At 40.1% G+C, this 22,010-nt stretch overlaps 1 protein-coding gene across 1 annotated transcript; it reads left to right on the forward strand.

The window, feature by feature from the left end:
* Positions 1-2,657: 2,657 nt before the first annotated feature.
* Positions 2,658-20,432, forward strand: LOC307102056 (killer cell lectin-like receptor subfamily F member 2; the record flags this gene model as incomplete). Its single annotated transcript, XM_079775513.1, has 6 exons — positions 2,658-2,796; positions 3,698-3,796; positions 9,291-9,422; positions 18,559-18,713; positions 19,539-19,651; positions 20,300-20,432. 6 exons carry the CDS (start codon positions 2,658-2,660, stop codon positions 20,430-20,432), a joined length of 771 nt encoding a protein of 256 aa, XP_079631639.1.
* Positions 20,433-22,010: the final 1,578 nt, after the last annotated feature.

Here is a 22,010-nt window from a genome sequence, read left to right on the forward strand (position 1 = left end):
TAGATCAATGGAGAGATACTCCATGTTTTAGATAAGAAGATTCACTATTGTAAGATGCTATTTCTTTCCAACTTCATCTGTAGACTGTAATCCCAAACAAATATCTTCAGACTACTTTGTAGGTACTGATAAACTGGTTCTAAAAATATAGAAAGTCAAAGGCTCTACAGCTACCACATGCTGAAAAAAACAAAGTTGGAGGACTCACTACCTGATTTTAAGATTTACCCCAAAAAAGCCAGTCTGAAAAAATTATATTCTGTATAATTTCATTTACGTGACATCTAGATAAGAAAAAAAAAAAACTGTAGGGGAGGTAAACATTGTCAGAATTTGAGAGTAGGGTTGAAAGTGAAGCAAAGGGAACATTTTTAGGGCAGTGAACCTATTCTGTCTGATACTCTAATGGTGGATTCGTGACATTATGCTTTAGTCAAAACCTATAGAACTTCATGGCAGAAAGACTGAACCTTAATGTATGCAAATAAAAATAACGTTGGGAGCTGTGGACCCCCAGTGTGGAAAATGAAAACTTCCAGAAGAATCTGAAATATATTGTAAATGTATGAAATGGCCTCCCTGAAGGGTGTGGGAATGAAGTGTGATGATCTAAGCAACCTTAAAAACGAGTAGTCTTAACTTTTAAGACTAGTGACAAAGGGACGTGTACATAAGTGCTGTAGTTGGTAAAGTAATTTTTCACAAGGTGTGGAATAGCAATTCTGAAACCACTAAATATGTATACTGGAATTGAACAAGTAAGTGAATGAATAGTGATGGCAGTAGACATGTTTCTCACTCTTGGAGTGGGAGGTTATAGAAACGCAAGGGAGGAGACTAGCATGATCCATGTTGTAATGTATAGGGGTAGGCAAAAGTATGTTCACAGTTGTTCTTATAAGAAAAAAAAAAAGCAAGTTAAATCACCAGCCATCATTACCTAAAAGATAAATCATAGGTACTCACAACCATAAACCTATTTTTTCCCACTCTTGTATTAGAGTTGTAGACAATAATATGAATTCATGGAGCCAACTAAAAGCATTTCCAATGGCCAAAGTTGGAACAATGTGAGAAATTAAATGAACAAAATCATATTGAATTATAACTCAAAAGATAAAACAAATATGAATGAGTTTTTAGTGAAAAAAAAATTTAAATAAATAAATGGGAGACTAGACAAATGTCACCTGAAGAATTCTAGATAATTATGTAGATACTTTGTCCTCAAAGAAGTGGAACATAACTCTTGACTTGAGTGTGAACTATAAATCTTGACTTCCTTCTGAAGAGTACAGTATGGAAATAAGGATAAGAGTAACTTTACAGTAAATAAACCTAAAAAATGCTACCATAGTCAAGTGATTGAAGTTAACATCATATCATCCGTGATAAGCCATGGTGATAGTACATAAGAATGGCGATTTATCTCTGTCTTCTTTCATTGAAAAGCGATAACCTAATGATAATGATGAGAAAACCATTAAACTACTACAATTTGGGAACAGTCCACAAAATATCTGACCAACATTCCTCAAATATTTTTAAAAAAATCAAATACAAGGAGCGAAAAACTGTCACAGCCAAGAGTTTCCTAAGGAGACCTGAGAACTAAATGATTTGTGATATCTTAAATGGGAACTTTGAATAGAAAAAAAGGCATTAGGTAAAAACTAAGAAAAAATGATTAGGTAAAGAGCGAATACAAAGTAAATAGACTTTTGTTAATAATAATGTATCAATGTCAATTTTTGACAAATGTACCAAACACTAGGGGAAGTTGGGTGTGGCTATATGGAAACTCTGATATTTATATGTATAAATAACTTCACAACTTATTTATAAATCTAAAATTACCCTAAAGTAAAAGTTATTTAAAGAAAGAAGTTTCTGCTTTTTTGCGTCTGGACTTGGGAGTTGGTCATGTGTTCTTGGAACAATGGCGCTCAGTGTAATGAAGCTGTTACAAGAAGATGCAAAGGAAAATCCCAAAACATATGGGAGAATATTTGCTGGAAAATTACCTGGCTAAAACCTGACAATCTTGCCAGCATCCTGGGGGTTGATGAATACTAATGAAGTTGTGGATGTCACTGGCTGTCAGATTCATTTTGAATGAGGAGTTGCTCTCTGCCTGTTGAAAGAGGCCAGTTTGCTGTGACATTTGTAAGCTGTAAACTGATTTCTGTCTAGTGTTACAAGATTTACTTGTCAGTTGTATGGAAAACTGGTGCTCAGGCAAAGCTCTTTATTTTACGGGCATGGAAAGAACACATGCAGATCAAGGTTATCTGGAGTATTTTTTAGTCATGTCACATTGTCCTGGAGACTCACAACCTGTTATCTAGTAGATTTCATCCTAGCTTTGTTTCTAGAAATGCATGTCAAACTAAGTATTTATAATGGATTCCCGCCCGCCACACCGCGCCCCCCCCACCCCATCCCAGTTAAGGAGCCTTGTAATCAAATAATTGGATGAATGTCTTATCTTTGGTCAAGTGTTTAAATGTAAAATGAGTAATCAAAGCTGAGGGAAAGTTAAAAAAATAAAAAAGTTTTCCGTACCCTTGAACCACATCCTTTGTAATTTTACATGTAGGTTTAGGGTTTGTTCAGTGCCACAGTTCTTACGCAGGAACTCTGCTTTTGATTAGGTGATGTCTCTCTTTCCATCGAATTCAAAGATGGATTATTCTATTTATAGGATGTTTGGACAGGAGCAAAACACAGAGCGATCAACGATTCAGAAGCCAAGGAAACATCCCTATCATTGCCAACACAAGTGGATATGCAAAGGTAGGAATCCATAACTCTCCATTAGACCACAGATTATAGAGCTAGGATGCTTTATGGGTCTTTTAATCCTAGGTTTTTCATGAGAACTTTTAAGAATTTGATCTAGAGTCTATTCAGAAAATTTGTTACCTTATTTTGAAATAGTATGTTTACATAGACATATCTGCACTAAAGTGCGTAGTTTTCTATCTCTGTAATGCTTATATCTAGCACAGTTCCTGGCATATAGTTATATGTTTATAAATACTATTAAATGGAATGTAGTAGATCAGATTTGACTTGACCTGTGTTGAAGATTGTGAAGGTGTTTAATGCTTATTTTATTGAAGCAAAATATATAATTATAAAGATTATCATCCTATTTTTGTTTTATGAATTGATATAAATATACAACTTTATTTCAAACAACATTTGGGAAGGTGGCTACAATATTCAATTTTTCTTATGTTTCTCCATTAGACATTCATTTTTACTATTATTCAATTATTTTGGTACTACTTATATTTCATCTTTTGGTGCCTTAACCCCACTGAATATTATCTGTGTAATCCAATCAAGATATAAATGAAGATAAATGAAAAATTTTAGTAGAAATGGTTTGACTAACCAATTGATCAGCTAATATCCACCCATTTGGTTGTTGTACAAGTGGTACAGAAGTGTTAACATAAGAAGAATATTTTTTAAATAAAGTATATTGACCTTTTATTTAAAATCAATAAATCTTATTCATTAAAGATAATTAAATATGTGTTCATGTCAAGGAAATTTAAATAAAGATTGTAGATTTCTTCCCCAACCTTCAGACAATGTATACCGTCAGAATTTTCATTTCTAAGAAACATTTTCAAGTTCATTTTAAATGTCAGAATATCTCAGAAAGAAAAATTAATCATTACAGGTTATCCTGAATGTCCAAAGTGGCATCAGACTGCTCTGAGACTGATCAGCATTGCACTGCTTATTCTCATTGCTACAGTGATAGGACTAATTATTTGGGGTAAGTAAATTGAAAGCTATATATTCAACTATAGAGATCAACACGTTTTCTTTGGTATTTACCTTTATTTCTCTAACTTTTTCAGAATAATTTTTCACATTTGCCTGGTGATTTATTTCATCATTATTTTAATTATGGTGGTAATAAATGCAACAGTTGATTATTTTATTAATAATTATTAGTTTTTTTCCTATATATAGGAGGCCATAAAATTAATTTATAAAATCTATTATGCTCCTAACTTTACTTAATTGGTAAATATTGTGGGCTTGAACAGTCATAAATCTATGAACTGAAGTTTTTTTTTTTCTTTTTCAAAAAAAATATATTTTTATCTAGTTTTAGAGCAAGAGGAAGGGCAAGAAATAGAGAGATAGGAACATTGATCAGAGAGAAACATCACTGATCAGCTGTAGCCTGCATACCCTGATGGGGAATTAAGACCAAAACCCAGGCATGTGCCTTGACTGGGAATTGAACCAGTGATCTCCTGGTTCCTGGGTCAATGTTCAACCACTAATCTACACCAGCTAGGCTGAATTTTTATATTTTGGTAAAATTACTTAGTTCTATGAAAGATGATTTTGGCCCCTTTAAAATTTTTTTTTTGATTTTTTTTTACCTTTTGGCTACAAGCAAGTGTAAAATAATTTTTTTGACTCTACAAGTGATTTAATTTTTAAAGTTTTGACAGACTATATCAGCTGTTTGAAAATTTAAGACCAAGTGAAGTTTAATATCTGTTCCTACAAGGGTCAGTCTGAGAGCACTCAGTGCAGGTGATCAAGGAGACTGTACCACAAGGCCCCACAGGACACCTACCACGTAAAGTCATCCTACCAAGACTGGAAGTCATTGCATACCTACCTAACACATAGAAACAAACACAAAGAGGCAGCTGAAATAGGAAGACAAAGAAACATGCCACACATGAAAGGGCAGGAGAAATCTCCAGAAAAGGAGCTTAGTGAAATGGAAGCAAGCAAATGATCAGATATAGAGTTCAAAAGAATGATTAAAAGGATGCTTAACGAGCTTAGTGACAACTAAAAGGAACTTTGAGAACTACAACAACATGAAAAAGAGCATAGAAACTATAAAAAGAACTGATCAGAAATGAAGACTACAATATCTGAAATGAGAAATACATCAGAAGGAATAAACAGTAGGTTGGATTAAGCAGAGAACTGAATCAGCGATTTAGAAGACAAAGTAGAAAAAAACACCCAATCAAAGCAGTAAAAAAAAATAATTAAGAAAAAATGACAATAGCTTAAGGAACATTTGTGACAACATGAGCTAAATGAACATCTGCATCATAGGGGTACCAGAAGAAGAAGAGAGTGAGCAAGGAATTGAGAACCTATTTGAAAAAATAATGACTGAAAACTTCCCTAACCTGATCAAGGAAAATGACACACAAGTTCAGGAAGTGCAGAATTTCAAACAAGATGAATCCAAAGAGGCCCACACCAAGACACATCATAATTAAAATGGCAAAGGCTAAAGACAAAAGCAGCAGAAGAATGACAGTTAGTTACCTGTAAGAGAGCTGACATAAGACTGTCAGCTGATTACTCAGCAGAAACAATTCAGGCCAGAAGGTATTGACATAAAATATTCAAAATCTGAAAATTGAGGACCTATAACCAAGACTACTTTACCCAGCAAGACTATCATTTAAACTTGAAGGAGAAATAAAGAGCTCCCAAGACAAGAAAAGCTTAAGAAGTTTGTTGCCATTGAACAAGCATTATAAGTAATATTAAAGGGTCTACTTGAAGAAGAAGAAGAAGAGGAGGTGAAGGAGAAGAAGGAGGAGGAGGAGAAAAAGGAGGAGGAGGAAAAAGAAGAAGAAGAAGACTGAAATGGCAATAAATCTATACCTTTCAATAATCACTTTAAATGTAAACAGCTTAAGTGTTCCAATCATAGTGCTTAGGTTAGTGGAATGAATAAGAAATAAGACCTACACATGCCATCTACAAGAAACACCTCAGAATGAAGGATGCACACATACTAAAAGTAAAGGGATGGAAAAGATATCTAATGCAAATGTAAATGAAAATCTTGATCGACATAAAGAGAGAGATTGACAGTAATGCAGTCATAGTAGGGGACTTGAACATCCCAATGAAATCAATGGATAGATCTTCCAGACAGGAAAAAACAACAACAATAAAACAACAAGGAAACAGCAGCTTTAAATGACATGCTATATCAGGTGTATTTAATTGATATCTTCAGAATATTTTATGCCAAACCAGCAGAATGTACGTTCTTTTCAAGTACACATGAAACATTTTATAGTATAGACCACCTCCTTGTACTACCTCCTTATACCATATATAATAAATTCAAAATGGATTAAAGACTTAAATGTTAGACTCAAAAACATAAAAATCCTAGAAGAAAACATAGGCAGTAAAATCTCAGACATTTCTCATAGCAATATTTTTTTTTCTAATATATCTCCTTGGGCAAGGGAAATGAAAGAAAAAATAAACAAATGGGACTACATCAAATTAAAATGTTTTTGCACAGCAAAAGAAATCATCAACAAAGTGAAAAGTTAACCTACTGAATAGGAAAACATATTCACCAATGATACATCTCATAAAGGGTTAATATCCAAAATGTACAAAGAACTTATACAACTCAATACCCAAACAAAACAAATAATCCATTAAAAAATGAGCAAAGCTGCCTGTCTGCTCTCTTTTTATGAGTCTGTCTCTATTTTGCTTGGTAGTTCAGTTTGCTCATTAAATTCTGCATATTAGTAAAACCATATGGTACTTGTCTTTTCATAACTGGCTTATTTCACTTACCATAATAATGTTCTCCAGGCAGAAAGCTCTAGTGAGGATGGGGATGTGGAGGTATAGGGAGATTGAGCAAAAAAGAAAAAAAAATGAAAGAGAAATCATGGACATGGACAACAGTGGGGTGATTGTGCAGGGAGGCTGGGGAGATGGAGGGGGTGTGGAAGTGGAAGAGGGCACAGAGGGGGTAAATTGTGATGGAAAAATTTTAAAAAGTTAAAAAATTAGCAAAGAACCTAAATAAACACTTCTCTCAAGAGGAGATACGACATTTGAGAAGATGCTCAACATCACTAATCATCAGAGAAATGCAAATTAAAGCCACAATGAAACATCACCTCATACCTGTCATAATGACTATCATCAATAAATCAACAAACAGGTGTGGGTGAGGATGTTGAGAAAAGGAAACCCTCATGCACTGTTGGTGGGAGTGCAGATTGGTGCAACCACTGTGGAAAGCAGAATGGAGTTATCTAAAAAAGTTAAAAATGGAACTGCCTTATGACCCAGTGATCCCACTTCTGGGAATATATCTGAAGAAACCTGAAAAACGTATTTGAAAGAATAAATGCACCCTTATGTTCATTGCAGCATCCTCCTATCTAATAAAAGGGTAATATGAAAATTAACCATCACTCCGTCACAAAGATGGCGGTGTCCATAGCCACAAGATGGCAGCGCTCAGTCCTCTCAGCCCCACCAGAGTCCCCCAGTCCTGGGGGGGGCGGCCGCTGAGAGTGGGCAGTGTGAGCAGCCTGGTGGAATGCTTGCTTCGTCGCTGCAGCAATGAGGTAAGCATTCCTCGCCCAGCCGCGGATGGGCTTCTGTCAGCACTCACTCAATTTACCTGAGTGAGTGCTGACAGGAGCATGTCATCCCTGTGACTTACTCATTTTAACTGGAGAGAAAGAGATGTGCAAGCTAGCAGTGCTGGAGGCCCAAGGAGACGCACAGAACTCCACTTGGGGAAATCCGAAAGACACGGCTCATGCAGGCACAGCCACTCTGGGCACTTCACAAATGAATGGGGTATTTTCTTCTCATTCCTGCTACACCGAGCATGCAAATGCCAGAACCCAGACTGCATAATAGATAAAACGGATGGGCCTCTGGGCCGCAGAGAGCCTCTGGGCCGCGGGCGCTGAGCGGCCAGGCCCTGCAGAGAGCTACTGGCACACGGATTTGTGCACAGGGCTACTAGTTATTTATAATAGCTAAGGGAAGCAACCCAAGTGCCCATCAGTAGATACGTGGATTAAAATGTGGTGGTACATTTACATAGTGGACTACTACTAAGCTGTAAAAAAAAAAAGGAAATCTTACCGTTTGGGACAGCAAGGATGGACCTGGATAGTATTATGCTAAGTGAAATAAGCCAGTCAGGGAAGGACAAATACCACATGAATTCACTTATCTGTAGAATCTAATGAGCAAAATAAACTAACAAAATAGAAACACTCATAAATACAGAGAACAAACTGACAGCTGTCAGAAGGGAAGGAGTGGGGAGGCTAGTGATAAAGGTGAATGCATTAAGCAAAAAATAAAAGCAAAAAAAACAAAACCCTCAAAGACAGACAACAGTACAGTGATTATCAGAGGGAAAAGGGTGTGAGGAGGTAGGAGAGGGTAAAGGGGGGATAAATGGTGATGGAAGGAAACTTGACTTGGGTGGTGAACACACAATACAATCTATCTACGTATATAAAAGCCTAAGCGACCGTTATGATGGAATGACGGAACAACTGGAACGACCGGTTGCTATGATGAGCACTGGCCACCAGGGGGGCAGATGCTCAACACAGGAGTTGCCCCCAGCCTGCGGGCCCTGATCACCAGTGGGGCTTGCCAGCCAACCTCCTGGTTCTTCCCCCCAGCTGGTAGGCCCCGATTGCCTGATCAGGGCCAGACCCTGGGCTGGGACGGGTAACTGGGGGTGGGTGGCGGTGGATGTGGGTGGCGGCAGAAGGAGTAGTGGAGAGACAGGGAGACAAGGAACCTGATGGCCCCTGATTGCCGGCCAGACCTAGGGATCCCACCTGTGCAGAAATTTCATGCATCGGGCCTCTAGTATACAGATAATGTGTTATAGAATTGTACCCCCATGAAACTTACATAATTTTATTAACCAATGTCACCCTACTAAATTCAATTAAAAAAAAAGATATTTTTCTAAGATGAGTTCTGAATAAGAGCTATGGATAATTATATCTGTTATTTTTTCTATTTGTTGTGACTTTATGCATGTTAGGGGTTGGGATACACATTTTATATAAATTTTCTTTTAGTCTTACAACAAGTCTGTTTGTTAAGCATTCCCCCTTTTATATATGAAAGTACTGAGAAACAGAGAGACTTCATAATTAGTTCAAGATCACAAAAAATTCTAACCTATCAAAGTAAACAGATGCAAATTTAAATATATTTTAATTTTATTTAGAAAATTTGTTTTAGTTTTTTGTTTCTACTTACTTTTTTACAAGTGGAAATCTATCTCTAAATGATCAATCCTTTGTTAAATTAGAGGGTTGAAATACTATAAACAAACTTTCTTTCAACCAGAAGTTTATGCAATCACTTGTAGTTTCATTTTAATGGATAATTAAAAGCCACAGTCTTATAATTATAGAAATCTTATTAGTGTCATTCTTTTTCTTATTTCTTAGTATGCCACCCAAACTTACGTTCCTTCAGTGATAACCACAACATGGAGATGTTTGTTAGTGAAAATGGAACCAGAGAATGCAATTGTATAAATACTTTTCCCAGGAAACAACCAAGTAATACAAATTTCACAAGTAAGTGATTTTATTTCATTATATTGTAGGGGAGAAAAAATTTCCCTCTACCCTCTAAAGTTAAAACTCGGGGACTGTGAATTAAACTGACAAAAGAACAATTAACATGAGAAAAATGTTTGTTTATGTGCATACTGGAACTAACAAAAGAAGTAGCTAGCTCAAAATGCTTGAAGTTAAAGGCTTATATACCTAATTTAGGAGAGAAAAAGGAGGGGAAGAAATGACTTGTATGGGCAAAGCTTCTTTCTCTAGGAAAGGCAAGTGTTTTTTTTAGAAGTACAAACTGCAGAAAGTCTGTGACAGTGTCTGTTAGTGATGGTGAAACTAGTCTTTCCCTCTTCTTCATGACTATAAAACTCCCCAGAGAGTGGACTTACTGTGGGTTCCCTGTCAGTCTTTTTCCTGAGAATAAATCACCCCAAAGATGAAATTTATGGCACCCTCATTTCCCAGAATGTTCTGCTTTTAGTCAGGTCAGAGTAACTCAGAGGAACATCTGCTGAATCTCAAGTGTCTTTTAATTTAAAATAATTCTTATAACAAAATAAAATATTTTTGTCTGGTGTATTCAGATACCATTCAATATTTTTTAAAATTTCTTTATTGATTAAGGTATTACATATGTGTCCTCATCCCTCCATTAGCCCCCCAACACCCCCCTCCCCACTCATGCCCTCACCCCCCTGGTGTTCATGTCCATTGGTTAGGCTTATATGCATGCATACAAGTCCTTTGGTTGATCTCCCATTCAATATTTTGAAGATGATTTTTTACTTCAATCTTTCCCTTCCATTCTGCTTCCTGTAAATCTGCTCAGGTTTACTGCTTAGAGTATGCTTACTGCTGACTTGCTTACCTTACTGTTGCTAAAACTCTTCTCAAATACCACTGTCTCCAATAGCCAACTTGCCCCTACTTCAAGTATGTAATCCCCTTGGTAACAAACTGGCTATCTCTTCCCATTTTCCAAAATTTTAATTTATTTATTTGACTTTATATACTTATGAGATTTATGCACTCAGGGGTGGGGTGGGGAGGGGGTAGCGGGTCCCTCAGCCCGGCCTGTGCCTTCTAGCATATGGGAGCCCTTGGGGGATATCCAACTGACAGCTTAGGCCAGCTTCCCGCCAAGAGCGGGCCTACGCCGGCAGTCGGACGTCCTTAGTGCTGCTGTGGAGGTGGGAGAGGCTTCTGGCTGAGGGTGCTCACCTGGAGAGAGTGCACTGACCACCAGGGAGCAGCTCCTGCATTTAACAACATTCCTGTTGTTAAAACCCTATAATCACTTTCTGTAGTCCTTAGAATAAAGTCAAAGCACATTACCATATTCTACAATGTCCTCTGAGTCCTGACCTCCTACAATAGCAGTCTACTTTCTCATAGCACAGAGCTTTCCTTTGTACTAGCAAAACAAACCTCTATAAAGTAATGAGGCAGCATACTCTCTCAACTTTGAATCATTATTCATGCTGATCAAGTCCATCTCTCTCTTTTAAAAATAAATCTTCATTGTTGAAAGTATTACATATGTTCCTTTTTTCTACCATTGCCCTCTCCCCTCTCCACCCCCCCCCCCAAGCTTTCACCACCCATTGTCTGTGTCCTTGGGGTATGCCTATACCCATATGAGTTTATTGGTTGATCTTTCCTCCTCCTCCACCCTCCCCGGCCTTCCCTCTGAGGTTGGACAGTCTGATGTTTCTATGTCTCTGGGTCTATTTTTGTTCATCAGTTTATGTTGGTCATTAGATTCCACATATGAGTGAGATCATGTGATATTTATCTTTCTCTGACTGGCTTATTTCACTTAGCATAATGCTCTCCAGGTCCACACCTGCTGTTGCAAATGGTAAGAGTTCTTTCTTTTTTATAGCAGTGTAATATTCCATTGTATAGATGTACCATAGTCTTTTAACCCACTCTTCTGCTAGTGGGCACTTAGGATGTTTTTAAATCTTAGCTATTGTAAATTGTGCTGCTATCAGAAAGTACATCTTTTTTGAATATTTATTTCTCCATTTCATCTTCTTACCTGCTGAACTCTTCTAACACACACACACACACACAGTTCAGATTATACATTCTAATATAATATGATAAAATCATGATGAAATCATGGTTGACTTTATTTGCAGTTCTTATATAATAGGGAAATTAAATGTAAAAGCAAATGTTGGATATTTGTAATTTTTATTCTGTAAATTGCCTATTAATCATCATTGCCCCCTTTTTAAAAAACATTAGAGTGCTTATTTTTTCTTATTAAATGTGCTTATTGTAAAATAAAAGTTAACATTTTCTCACCTGTCCAGGTGGCTCAAGTTGGTTGGAGCATTGTCCTATACACCAAAAGGTTGCAGATTCAATTTAGGTCAGGGCACATAACTAGGTTGCTGATTCAATTCTTGGTTGGGGCACATATGGGAGACAGCAGATTGATCTCTCTCTCTCTCTCTCTCTCTCTCTCTCTCTCTCTCTCTTTCTCTCTCTCTCTGTCTCTATTTCAAGGTGAGGATAAAAGTTAACATTTTCTCATAAGTTACAAATAACTTTTAAGTAAAATATCTACCCCAAACTATAAATGTTTGCACAGTCTAAATACAAAAAATTATACTAAAAATATTTCCAGTCCTTATGTTAAGTTTGGGTAATTAACAAATGTATTCTCATTAACTGTCAATGGCTATAAGAGTGATAGGATACAATATACAGGCTCCATCCCTAGTAGGGAGTGTGCAGGAGGCAGCCAATTGATGATGTCTCTCTCTCTTCAATGTTTATGTCTCTCTATCCCATTCCTTTCTTCTCTTTCTAAAATAAGTAAAAACATATTTTAAAAACAATATAAAATATAACTAATGTGCATGTTTATGGTTACCCATGTTTATGGTTACCCTTAAGACTTTTTTGTTTTTTGTTTTTTTTAGTCTTCACATCACATCTCTTTAATAGGTCAACAAAGTGCTTCCTTATTGTGGGAATTCTGATATTCTTCCCCATACATGTACTCTTCTAGGCTTTTCAGGACCATTTGGAGGCCTTCTCTTGATGTAGGGGGGGGGGAGGGTCCCCAGCACTGTGGCACTCAAGAATTATTTATTGACGCCAGGCTGCTATGGCTCAGTGGTTGGGCGTCGAACCCATGAACCAAGAGGTCACTCACTGGTTTAATTCCTGTTCAGGGCACATGCCCGGGGTGCAGGCTCAATCCCCAGTAGTTAATTTTCAATAGTTTAATTTCTTTTCCTTGCACAGTACTGGCAGCAGCCTGGACTTCTCTATTGCTGTGGTATATGACTTCCAGGCAAGTAAAAAAAAAAAAAAAAAGAATGAAGTGAATAATTGATGATTTACTGTAGAGGCTAAATGCTACCATCACAAAGGACATATCATGGTAAATGTCTGAATAAGAGTGAGACCTTAAGATTATTTATTTCTGTCAATAATTTATGATACTGAATTTCAGCAAAACTAAAATTTTTCTCCAGCTTTGGTCTTCAGTGTCTTGGATATTTTTCCTGGCCAATGCAGTTAAAGCCTAGTTTATTAATACACTATTTCAATGACCACTTTGTTGTTATCTACACTAATAAAAGAGAAACAGGCAAATTAACCATCACTCTGCTACACCCACCAACCAATTAGGAGTGAGTATGCAAATTAACCCAACAAAGATGGTGGCAGCCACAGAGCTGGAGTGAGCAGGAGGCTTGGGGTGCCCCTGGCAATGGAGGAAGCCAAGCTTCCCGCCCGCCCTGACCAGCCCTGGCCTCCGCTCAAGGCTACAAAGTTTCAATTATAGAAGATAAATAAATCCCATATAGCTGCTTCCAGCTGGCCCTGGCCTCTGCTCAAGGAGGCACTGAAAAAAAAAAAGAAAAAGAAAAAAAGTCCCTTACCCAGGCTGGCCACACCCCCATGGGGTGAGGGTCCCTGCTGGGAGGCTTGGCCAGCCTGAAAACAGCCATCAGCCCCTCACCCAGGCTGACCAGGCACCCCAGGGGGAACCCCACCCTGAAGGGGGTGTGGCCAGCCTGAAAACGGCCCTCAGCCTCTCACCCAGGTTGTCTAGGCACCCCAATTGGGACCCTCACCCCATGGGGGCATGGCCGGCCTGAAAACCACCACAGGCCCTTCGTCCAGGCCACCCCATGTCCCAAGGGAACCCCAACCCTGATCTGGGACACCTTTCAGGGCAAACCAGCTGGCCCCCACCCGTGCACCAGGCCTCTATCTATACTAATAAAAGGTAATATACTAATTAGACTGGGAGACCTTCCAGGAGACCTTCCAGATGTTCTTCTGGACAAAGCCATGATGGCGGGGCCAAGGTAGAGGTGGTTAGAGGCCAAGAGGGGAGGGCAGTTGTGGGTGGTCAGGCCAGGATGGGACGGCAGTTGTGGGTGATCAGGCGGTTGGAGGGGGGGCCGTTGGGGGTGATCAGGCCGGTGGGGGGGTCAGTTGGGGGCAAGCAGGCCAGTGGGGAGGGAAGGTGGGGGTAAACAGGCCAGCAGGGGGGGCAGTTGGGGGTGAGCAGGCCAGCAGGGGAGGCAGTTGGGGGTGAGCACACTGGCACGGGGGGAAGTTGGGGGCTAGCAGGCCAGCAGGCAGAATGGTTAGGGGCAATCAGGCAGGCAGGCAGGCAGGCAGATGAGTGGTTAGGAGCCAGCAGTCCCAGATTGCAAGAGGGATGTCCGACTGCTGGTTTAGGCCCAATCCTTGTAAACTGGCAGTTGGACATCCTTCGAGGGGTCCCAGATTGGAGAAGGTGCAGGCTGGGTTGAGGGACACCCCCTCCCTTGTGCATGAATTTCGTGCACAGGGCTGCTGGGGTTCTTTTCCCAGCCTTACAAAGGGTTCAGCATTCTGGAGAAAGGAGCTGATGAGTAGATGATTAAAGAGTCCGGAGACGAAAGATAGTTTTGAAAGGCATTGGGGGTCAGAGGATCTTCAGCTAAAGGAAGTGAAGACTACCTTCCTCGAGTGACTCAGGACCCTGCTTTTATTAACACAATTTTTCGTAAGGCAAGGTAGAGATAATACACTTCAAAGGGTAGGGTATCAAAGGATATACAGAAGCATTGTCAGTTTGGAGAACAGCCTATAGCTGTTCAGGTGTTTGGCCAACAGGAGGCAATAAAATGCCCTGAGCTGTCTGGCAGCAGCCAATCCTATTCAGGCTTGGGGGAAGTGCCCTTTAGCTATTTCCAACAGGTAAACTACATATGTGGCTCACCCTTGTTGAGCCGCCCAAGCTTCACCAACCTTTTGCTGAAACTCTTGTAATTATGACATGCTGAAATTGGTGCCCAGCACCAGTCCTCTAGTTACTTATAAAATAAAATGCCTTGGGAAAAGGGTTGTAAAGAATCAAGATGATTTGCTGATTCAAAACATGAACTTAGTATTGATGTTTTCCTGAAATAATATAATTTCTCATACTGTCTCCCAAAGAGCTCCCATAGTCTTTAATGGTAATTACTAACTTTTCTATACAGTATCTTATATTTTCATGTTTATCTCATTTAATATAAGAATATCAGGTAAGTTTTTATAAAAAATAATATGCAATATTTAAGATATAAAAATTTAAATAGAATACAATCAATACGTATGTACCTGCTAGAGGCCCGGTGCACGAAATTCATACAGGGGAGGGGGTCTCTCAGCCTGGCCTGCGCCCTCTCGCAATCTGGGAACCCTGGGACAACCCTCTCGCAATCCAGGATGCTGCATGCACCAGTGACCATACTTTTCATACAGGTGAAAGGCATCTTGCTGTTGTATGGGCAGCTACATTTTTTTTTTTTTGTTGCCCCGGATTATAAAAAGCAGTACATAACATGATCCTTCTGAGGCAGTAGTACCCTTTTCCCCATCTTATGGGTGGAAAAACTGAAGCAGAGAGAAGTTAATAATCGGTTACACAGTTATAAGTGTCAGAATTAGGGCCACAAAATATGCAAGCCGGAGTCCATGCACGCCATTGCTGCATCATCCTGTTTTTTCATGTTAGAGTAGCCTTGCCAGGTTTTAGTTTTTAAATCTAAGAGACTGTTCCCAATATATAGGAATGCATGTTCACCCCCATGTAGAAGAAACGGGAAGTGGACAGTTTGGAGGTTCTTCTGATGAGTTAGGATTGAGCAGCCACAGATCTCTTTTTCGAACATTGCAGAAGCCACCTTCCTTGTTTAACTGTGTGTGGAATGTAGCAGTTTATAAGCTATGACTTAGTCACTCGCAATCCGGGACCCCTCGGGGACTGTCCGACTGCGGGTGTAGAGGTTAGAAGAAAAAAAACAACAACACCCTGTGAGAGAAACAAAACAAAACAAAACAAAACAGAGGCCACTCCAGTGAGGGTGGTTCTGAGGAGCTAGGGCTAACTTTCTGCGTGAAGATTCGCCAGGCCAAGGAAGAGGGGAGGAAGGAGTGTGTGTGTGTGTGTGAGAAAGAGAGAGACACCCCCCAAAGGCTCCAGACTCTTTTACTCTAAAGCACAAAACTTTGCTTTCCCCACGTTTATCGCACGTCTAAACACAAATCATCCTGTACTTCAAGCAACATGAATTAGGGAAGGAGAATGCAGCCTTAAAGCAAAGGGTGGGGGTGTCAGAAGTGTGTAACTCCTCTCGTCACCCCCCCACCCCCCCACCCCCCCGCTAAACCTCGGGGGTCTGCCTCTTTGCGAATCCACATTTATCTCTTGGCTGTGGGAGGGTAGGGAGCGCAGCACTATCCTGGGAGGGGAAGGTCACGGGACTGCACCCGTGGTACTCGCCCCAAGTTTCATTTCCTCGCCCTCCCAGGTCGCTGTTCACCCCACCACTGACCCGGGGAATGGGGTCGGAGGTCTGCAGCTGGACGCCTGCAGGCGGAGAGCGCGCTGGGGGCCGGGTGGTCCAGCTCCGAGGCCCCTGCGTCCACCCACCCCGCCAGCGGGCAGAGGCTGGGGCTGTTGCGCCCTGCGGGGTGCCACATCCATCCGACTGGGTGCGGGAGAGGTTGGGCGGCTGCTGGGGAGCAAGGGGGGGGGGGGAGGGGGGAAGAAAAGCCTCCCCAGAAAGAGGGTTTGCTTGCCTTCAGGAAGCCACGGACAGGTAAACGGCGCAACTGGGCTCAGTGAGAGCCAACCCATCTTCCCACTTGCACCTGCCCAGCTGCGCCCCGCGGGGGGCCCAAGGGGCTTCCCAGACCCTCGCTCCACCCTCCCGCCCACGTCGCCCACCCCTTGGGAGGGGGTGCTGCTGCGGAGGGGCTGCTTGTATGTACTCCTTGACCTCTGCAGCATCCCAACCTCCTGGACCCCAGGGCTCACTCGCAGCACTTTGGAGCCCTAAGTCCCTCAATCCCAAGGCACTGCTCCCCGGCCACCTCCCAGCTGCGGCCAACACTCACACCCCCAAGGCGAGCGGCCCCGCGGGTCCCCCCTCCTTCCCCTCCTCCGCTCACTGTGCCCGCGCGCTGGCACAGCTCCGTGGGCCACGCAGGTTAGCGAACACGTGCCCAACGCCAAGAATGGTTCCAGTGCCTTTGCCCGAAGGCAAGCGGGGTGCAGTCTCCCTCTGGGAGCTCAGTCCTGGGGCGCTGCCTTCCACCTCTACATTCAGATCTCATGCAATTCGCACCAAAGAAACCCCGCTCCCCCAGGAAGAGACCCACTGACGAGACTCCCGAGACAGCGCCCGCACGCCTTCTCCGCACGTGTGCACTGAATGTCATGTTTGCAAACAGCGTGCAAGCCCGCTGCGCTGCAGGGCTCAAGGGGGAGGCATGTGCAGCCACCAAAACAGTGGCTCCTGTCTTTTCTCCCTTGCTTACAGAGAAAGAGATTCCAATCCTATCCCTAACCCCCAGGTAGCCATGCGCCCCAAACCCCCTCCCATGCCCCTTCTCCCGGACACCCGCCCTCCATGTCCTGGCTGCTTCTGCCAGCGCTGAGCGGGTCATATGTTTGCATAGTTAAGAAAAAAACAGGCTGACATTGGGCTTACATGGAACCTGTCCACGGTAACCGCTTGCTCTACAGGAGCGCCCATAGCACCCAAGTTCTTGAGACCCTTGCAATCTGGGACCCCTTGGGATGTCGGACTGCAGGTTTAGGCCCAATCCGGGAGGTGGGGGTGTGGGGGTGAGGAGGGTCCGGAATAAACTGGCAGCTGGACATCCCCCAGGGATATAGCAGTGCGCCAAGCCGCAGACGGCCAGGGAGGAGCCGGAACCAGGCTGGGTGCCCTGTAGCTCAGGTTCTGGCTGAGCAGCCCTCCCTCTGTGGGAGCACACTGTCTATCAGGGGGCAGCTCCTGCTTTAAGTATCTGCCCCCTGGTGGTCAGTGTGCATCATAGAGACTGGTTGACCCGTCATTCTGGTCTTCTGCTCTAATGGTCTCAGGGCTTTTATATATATAGGTTATTCAGCTTAAAATATAAAACAATCATTAGTTCAGTTGAAACCTGTTTGTACTCATTTCTGAGTATAGATTTATTTTAATACCTATTCCACATTTTCCCTTTTTACAGAGATAAGTCTGGTGGCCATTGAGGCATATAGATAGTGGGGTCTTGTTGAACAATTTGTTTTACAAATTCGCTAATACAGTGTGTTATGAAATACATTCTTCTGCAGTTAAAAAGGACTCTGAAAATGACTTTCTTTTTCCACAGTAGTTTTCTTCTAATGCCATTCAAGCTCTCTGTTTTACTTTAAATTCCCCTATGTCCACCAATTATTAGTTACATAACTTTGAGTAAGTCACTCAACCTTTAGTTTCCCAATTTATATTTAACTTTACTTAACTTTAACCGTGGTATCTTTATTTACAAAATGAGGAACATGGAGTTAATCATTTCATGGATTTTGTAAGTTTCCTATAGAAAATAAACATTTTATGTATTCATGTACATAAAAATTCAGATAATTACTTGATGTAGTAATAACTCAATAAATAATAACTATTTCTTGCATGTATCTCTTCTAAAGACTATTAATCAGTAGAGAGGGAGTTTATTTCTTAAAAGTGGAACAAATAGTTAACTTTAAGAAAACAGTTTATAAAATTAGTGCAAAAACTGTTTTTTTGATATTCACACCTTGTTTTCATTCCTACTTCTTCTTATGTTTTCATTTCAGGAAGCCCTAGACTAAACTTATGCCCTAATGACTGGGTGCAGGAGAAAGGGAAATGCTATAATTTTTTTAAAACTTTTAATTCATGGACTGATAGCCAACAATTCTGTTTAAGAATGAAATCACAACTCTTAATGATCCAAGACAAGGCTGAACTGGTAAGAGCTAATTTACTATGAGTGAAAAAAATATACTATGGAAGAGAAAAAATAAAAAAATGAAAACTGGGAGAAATAGGTACATTTTAGAATCCAGGAATTACAGACTAATAGTTATAGCCATTTATTGGATTCCATTCATGTGGCAGGAACTGTGGTAGACAAGTTACAAATGTTTTATAACTTAGTGCTCACAGTAACCTATGACATAGGCCACGGTATTTTCCTCATTTTCATAAGAATCTGCAGAACTTGACAGTTTTTATAAACTTGTCTATTTCACTCCCTCAGTAAATCACAAAGCTAGGATATCCATGCCATCCTTCTTGGAGAGAAAGGTAGGATCTCTTTGAGGTACTCATCAAAAGCAGTACAAATATTTGGCAATATCCTAATGTGTTGGGTAGGAAATAGAAGGCTCTTTGGTTTCATTTATGAGAAGTTCATCGTAAGCCTCAGTTTTCTACAAGCCTGCCCATTGGTAGACAGAGCAATCCATGTATAGTTCTTGCTCCTTTTAACAGACTTGTTCATTCCTCGTTTTTGCTTCACATTCTCTTTGCACCCTTTCATCAGTTGCTGTTTATATCACCCACCATTCTCATGAATTCCACTAAGCAGTGCATGCTTTCACATAAAGTCACATATTTTGAATTTCTTTCTACATTGATTTCCTTGCCTACACAGGTAGAAAACATCTTTAACTTTCTTAAGATTTTCCTGATTAGGGAGATAAATATAAAAACCTTTTAAAGATGGAAAAAAATAGAAGAGGCTATTTTAGTAGGTGTTCTCACTTAATTTCCTCTGTATCCCTTTTCACAGGCTTTCATACAAAATAGTATACAAGATGGAATCTACTTTTGGATTGGATTGAACATTACATATCCACAAAAGACATGGACCTGGCTGGATGGCACCCCATTAAATCCACAGTTGTGAGTGTCTGACTTTTGAATACCATTGGGAAATATAAAAGCTCAGCAGCCAATCCCTACTGGGAGCTTTCGAAAATTCTAGAGAGACAACTGGTTCTTATAGATTGCAGACTTTGATATTTGTTAATGTGTGTGTGTAGAAAATTTTCCTTAGAGAAATGAAGGCTTCTAAGCTAATTTATTTTCATATTTGCATTTTCTTTTAGTTTACCTATAACACTAGAGGTATAAATAGAAATTGTAGTCAATATACAATTGTCTACATTTAAATTCTTATGAAGTGTTTCTCAAAGGTTATAGAATAATCCTCATTTTTATTAGAAGGATTCTAATAATTTAAAATTCTAAGGAATAAGATATTAGAATTCAATAATCAAATGGCGTTTGGAAACCAGTCTTTCCTATTCACATTTTTATTCCACATAGTATTTCTATTTACAAATGACCATTTTGAGTTAAAAAGCTATTTGGAGCAATTTCTTCATTGAATGAGTCTTTGTTTACTGTGCATTTCTTGTCTGAATATTACAATGCCTTAGACCTCCAGCTTGGAGAATAGTACATTCTTTCTAAGAAGAGAGAAAACACACAAAATATGCACAATTGTGCTTTCAGCAGAGTGAGGACATCATGCCTTTTCCTCTACAGATGTGAAGTCAAGAGCAAGGATGAAGACAATGCCTGTGCTGTGATAACAAAGAAGGGTGTTTTTTCTGAAACATGTCAAACTCATAATTACCATATTTGTCAAAATGTGATTTCTTCAGACGATGACCTCTAAATTGATCACAGGTATGTTTCCCATTAAAAAATGTTCACAGATATTCTTTATTTATGCATTTTTGTAAAAACACTTTGTTTCTACAAAAAATTTTTGGTGATATTGATGATACTGGTGTCAATTTGTGACACTATAAATACAAACAATCAGCCTCAACTGAGTACTTGGTTCTACCTGGTCACTCAAACTGTATTTCCATAGTCATCTCCCATTCATGATAGTGGCTATTTCAGACAGAAATTATTCTTTTATCTCCTCAATGATTCTCTCCCTGCACCTCTTAGTCACCATTAACAGAGGAGTTTATTTTTTTTGCTCATTTCTTTTTTTTAAAGAGAAGACATTAGATGATATATTCCTGAACTTTCTACCATTGAGTCTACATATTTGTCTGCATCTTACTACTTTTTCCTCTTCTCCTGTTTCCAATAAAGCAGTATTCCTCTTTCTGTCTAAATAAAATCTACAAGTCTATAGTCAAAATCACATCTCTTTTAATTTTTTCAAGAAAATCCTTTTGTTGATTACCTCCTCTCTAATCTCTTGTTTTCTATCAGCAACTACAAGAAAACTTTCCCTCAGCCACATGTGGTTTCTAGTTTCTGCCCATGTGTTTTACCACCTCTTATAAGTCAGACTTCCTAAAAATGATGATGTGTCCTTTTCTCCTCTTCCTACCTTACATTTCAAAAATTTGGCTTCTGCTTTTCCTACTGTTTCACCAAAGTGCTCTCACCATGTCACCAATGACTTGCTTCTAGTTAAATATAATGAGAACCTCTTAACTTTCACTTTAACTATCAAGTTTGCTCATTGTTGACCTGTGCTTTCATCTAGAAATATTCGTTAACCTCAGGATCTATTACACAAGACCCTCTTGAATATCTATCTACTTCTCCATCCATTGTTCCTCAGTCTTTTCTGTCGTGTCTCTTTCCTCTTCTGTTCCTGAGTTAGTGTGGATCCTCTATCACACACAATTCTTGTCTGAACTCATCCACTCCATAATTTTAATTGCCATCAATTTATTGATAACTCCCAAGCCCTCATTTCTAGCCTAGATCTTATTACAGTGGATTACCTATTGGGCATCTTTATTTGAACATCTCACGGCCCTCAGTCTCCACTAACTTAATGACAGGAACATTCCCACACCAGTCTAAGCCAGAGTCCTTGGAGTCAACCATGACTTCTTCCACTTTTTTCACCCTCAATTTTCAAACACTAATTTAATTCTTTCAATTTTACTACATAAATATTTCTGAAATTCACCCTCATATCTTCATACCCACCCTATTACCCTAGATTACTGCAATAATCTTTTCGTTTGCTTCTAGCTTTGTCTGCCAAAGTCCATTCTCTGCATTGTGACATAGTGACTCTCTAATCCTCATATCAGTGGCGTTTCACTGCTTAAACCTTTCTTCGGCTCCTACCAGACCCTTCCTGTCTTGGCTCCTCTTCATTCCTCCCCCACTTTCATGTACGTAATGATGCAGACGCACTGAACGGTTCAGTTCCTTTAAATGTGTCATGCTTTCTCAGGCCTCTAGTTTTCTTGTTTGACACAGTTTAACA

Source organism: Cnephaeus nilssonii (assembly GCF_951640355.1).
Source record: "Cnephaeus nilssonii genome assembly, chromosome: 6".
NCBI classification, from domain to species: Eukaryota; Metazoa; Chordata; class Mammalia; order Chiroptera; family Vespertilionidae; genus Cnephaeus; species Cnephaeus nilssonii.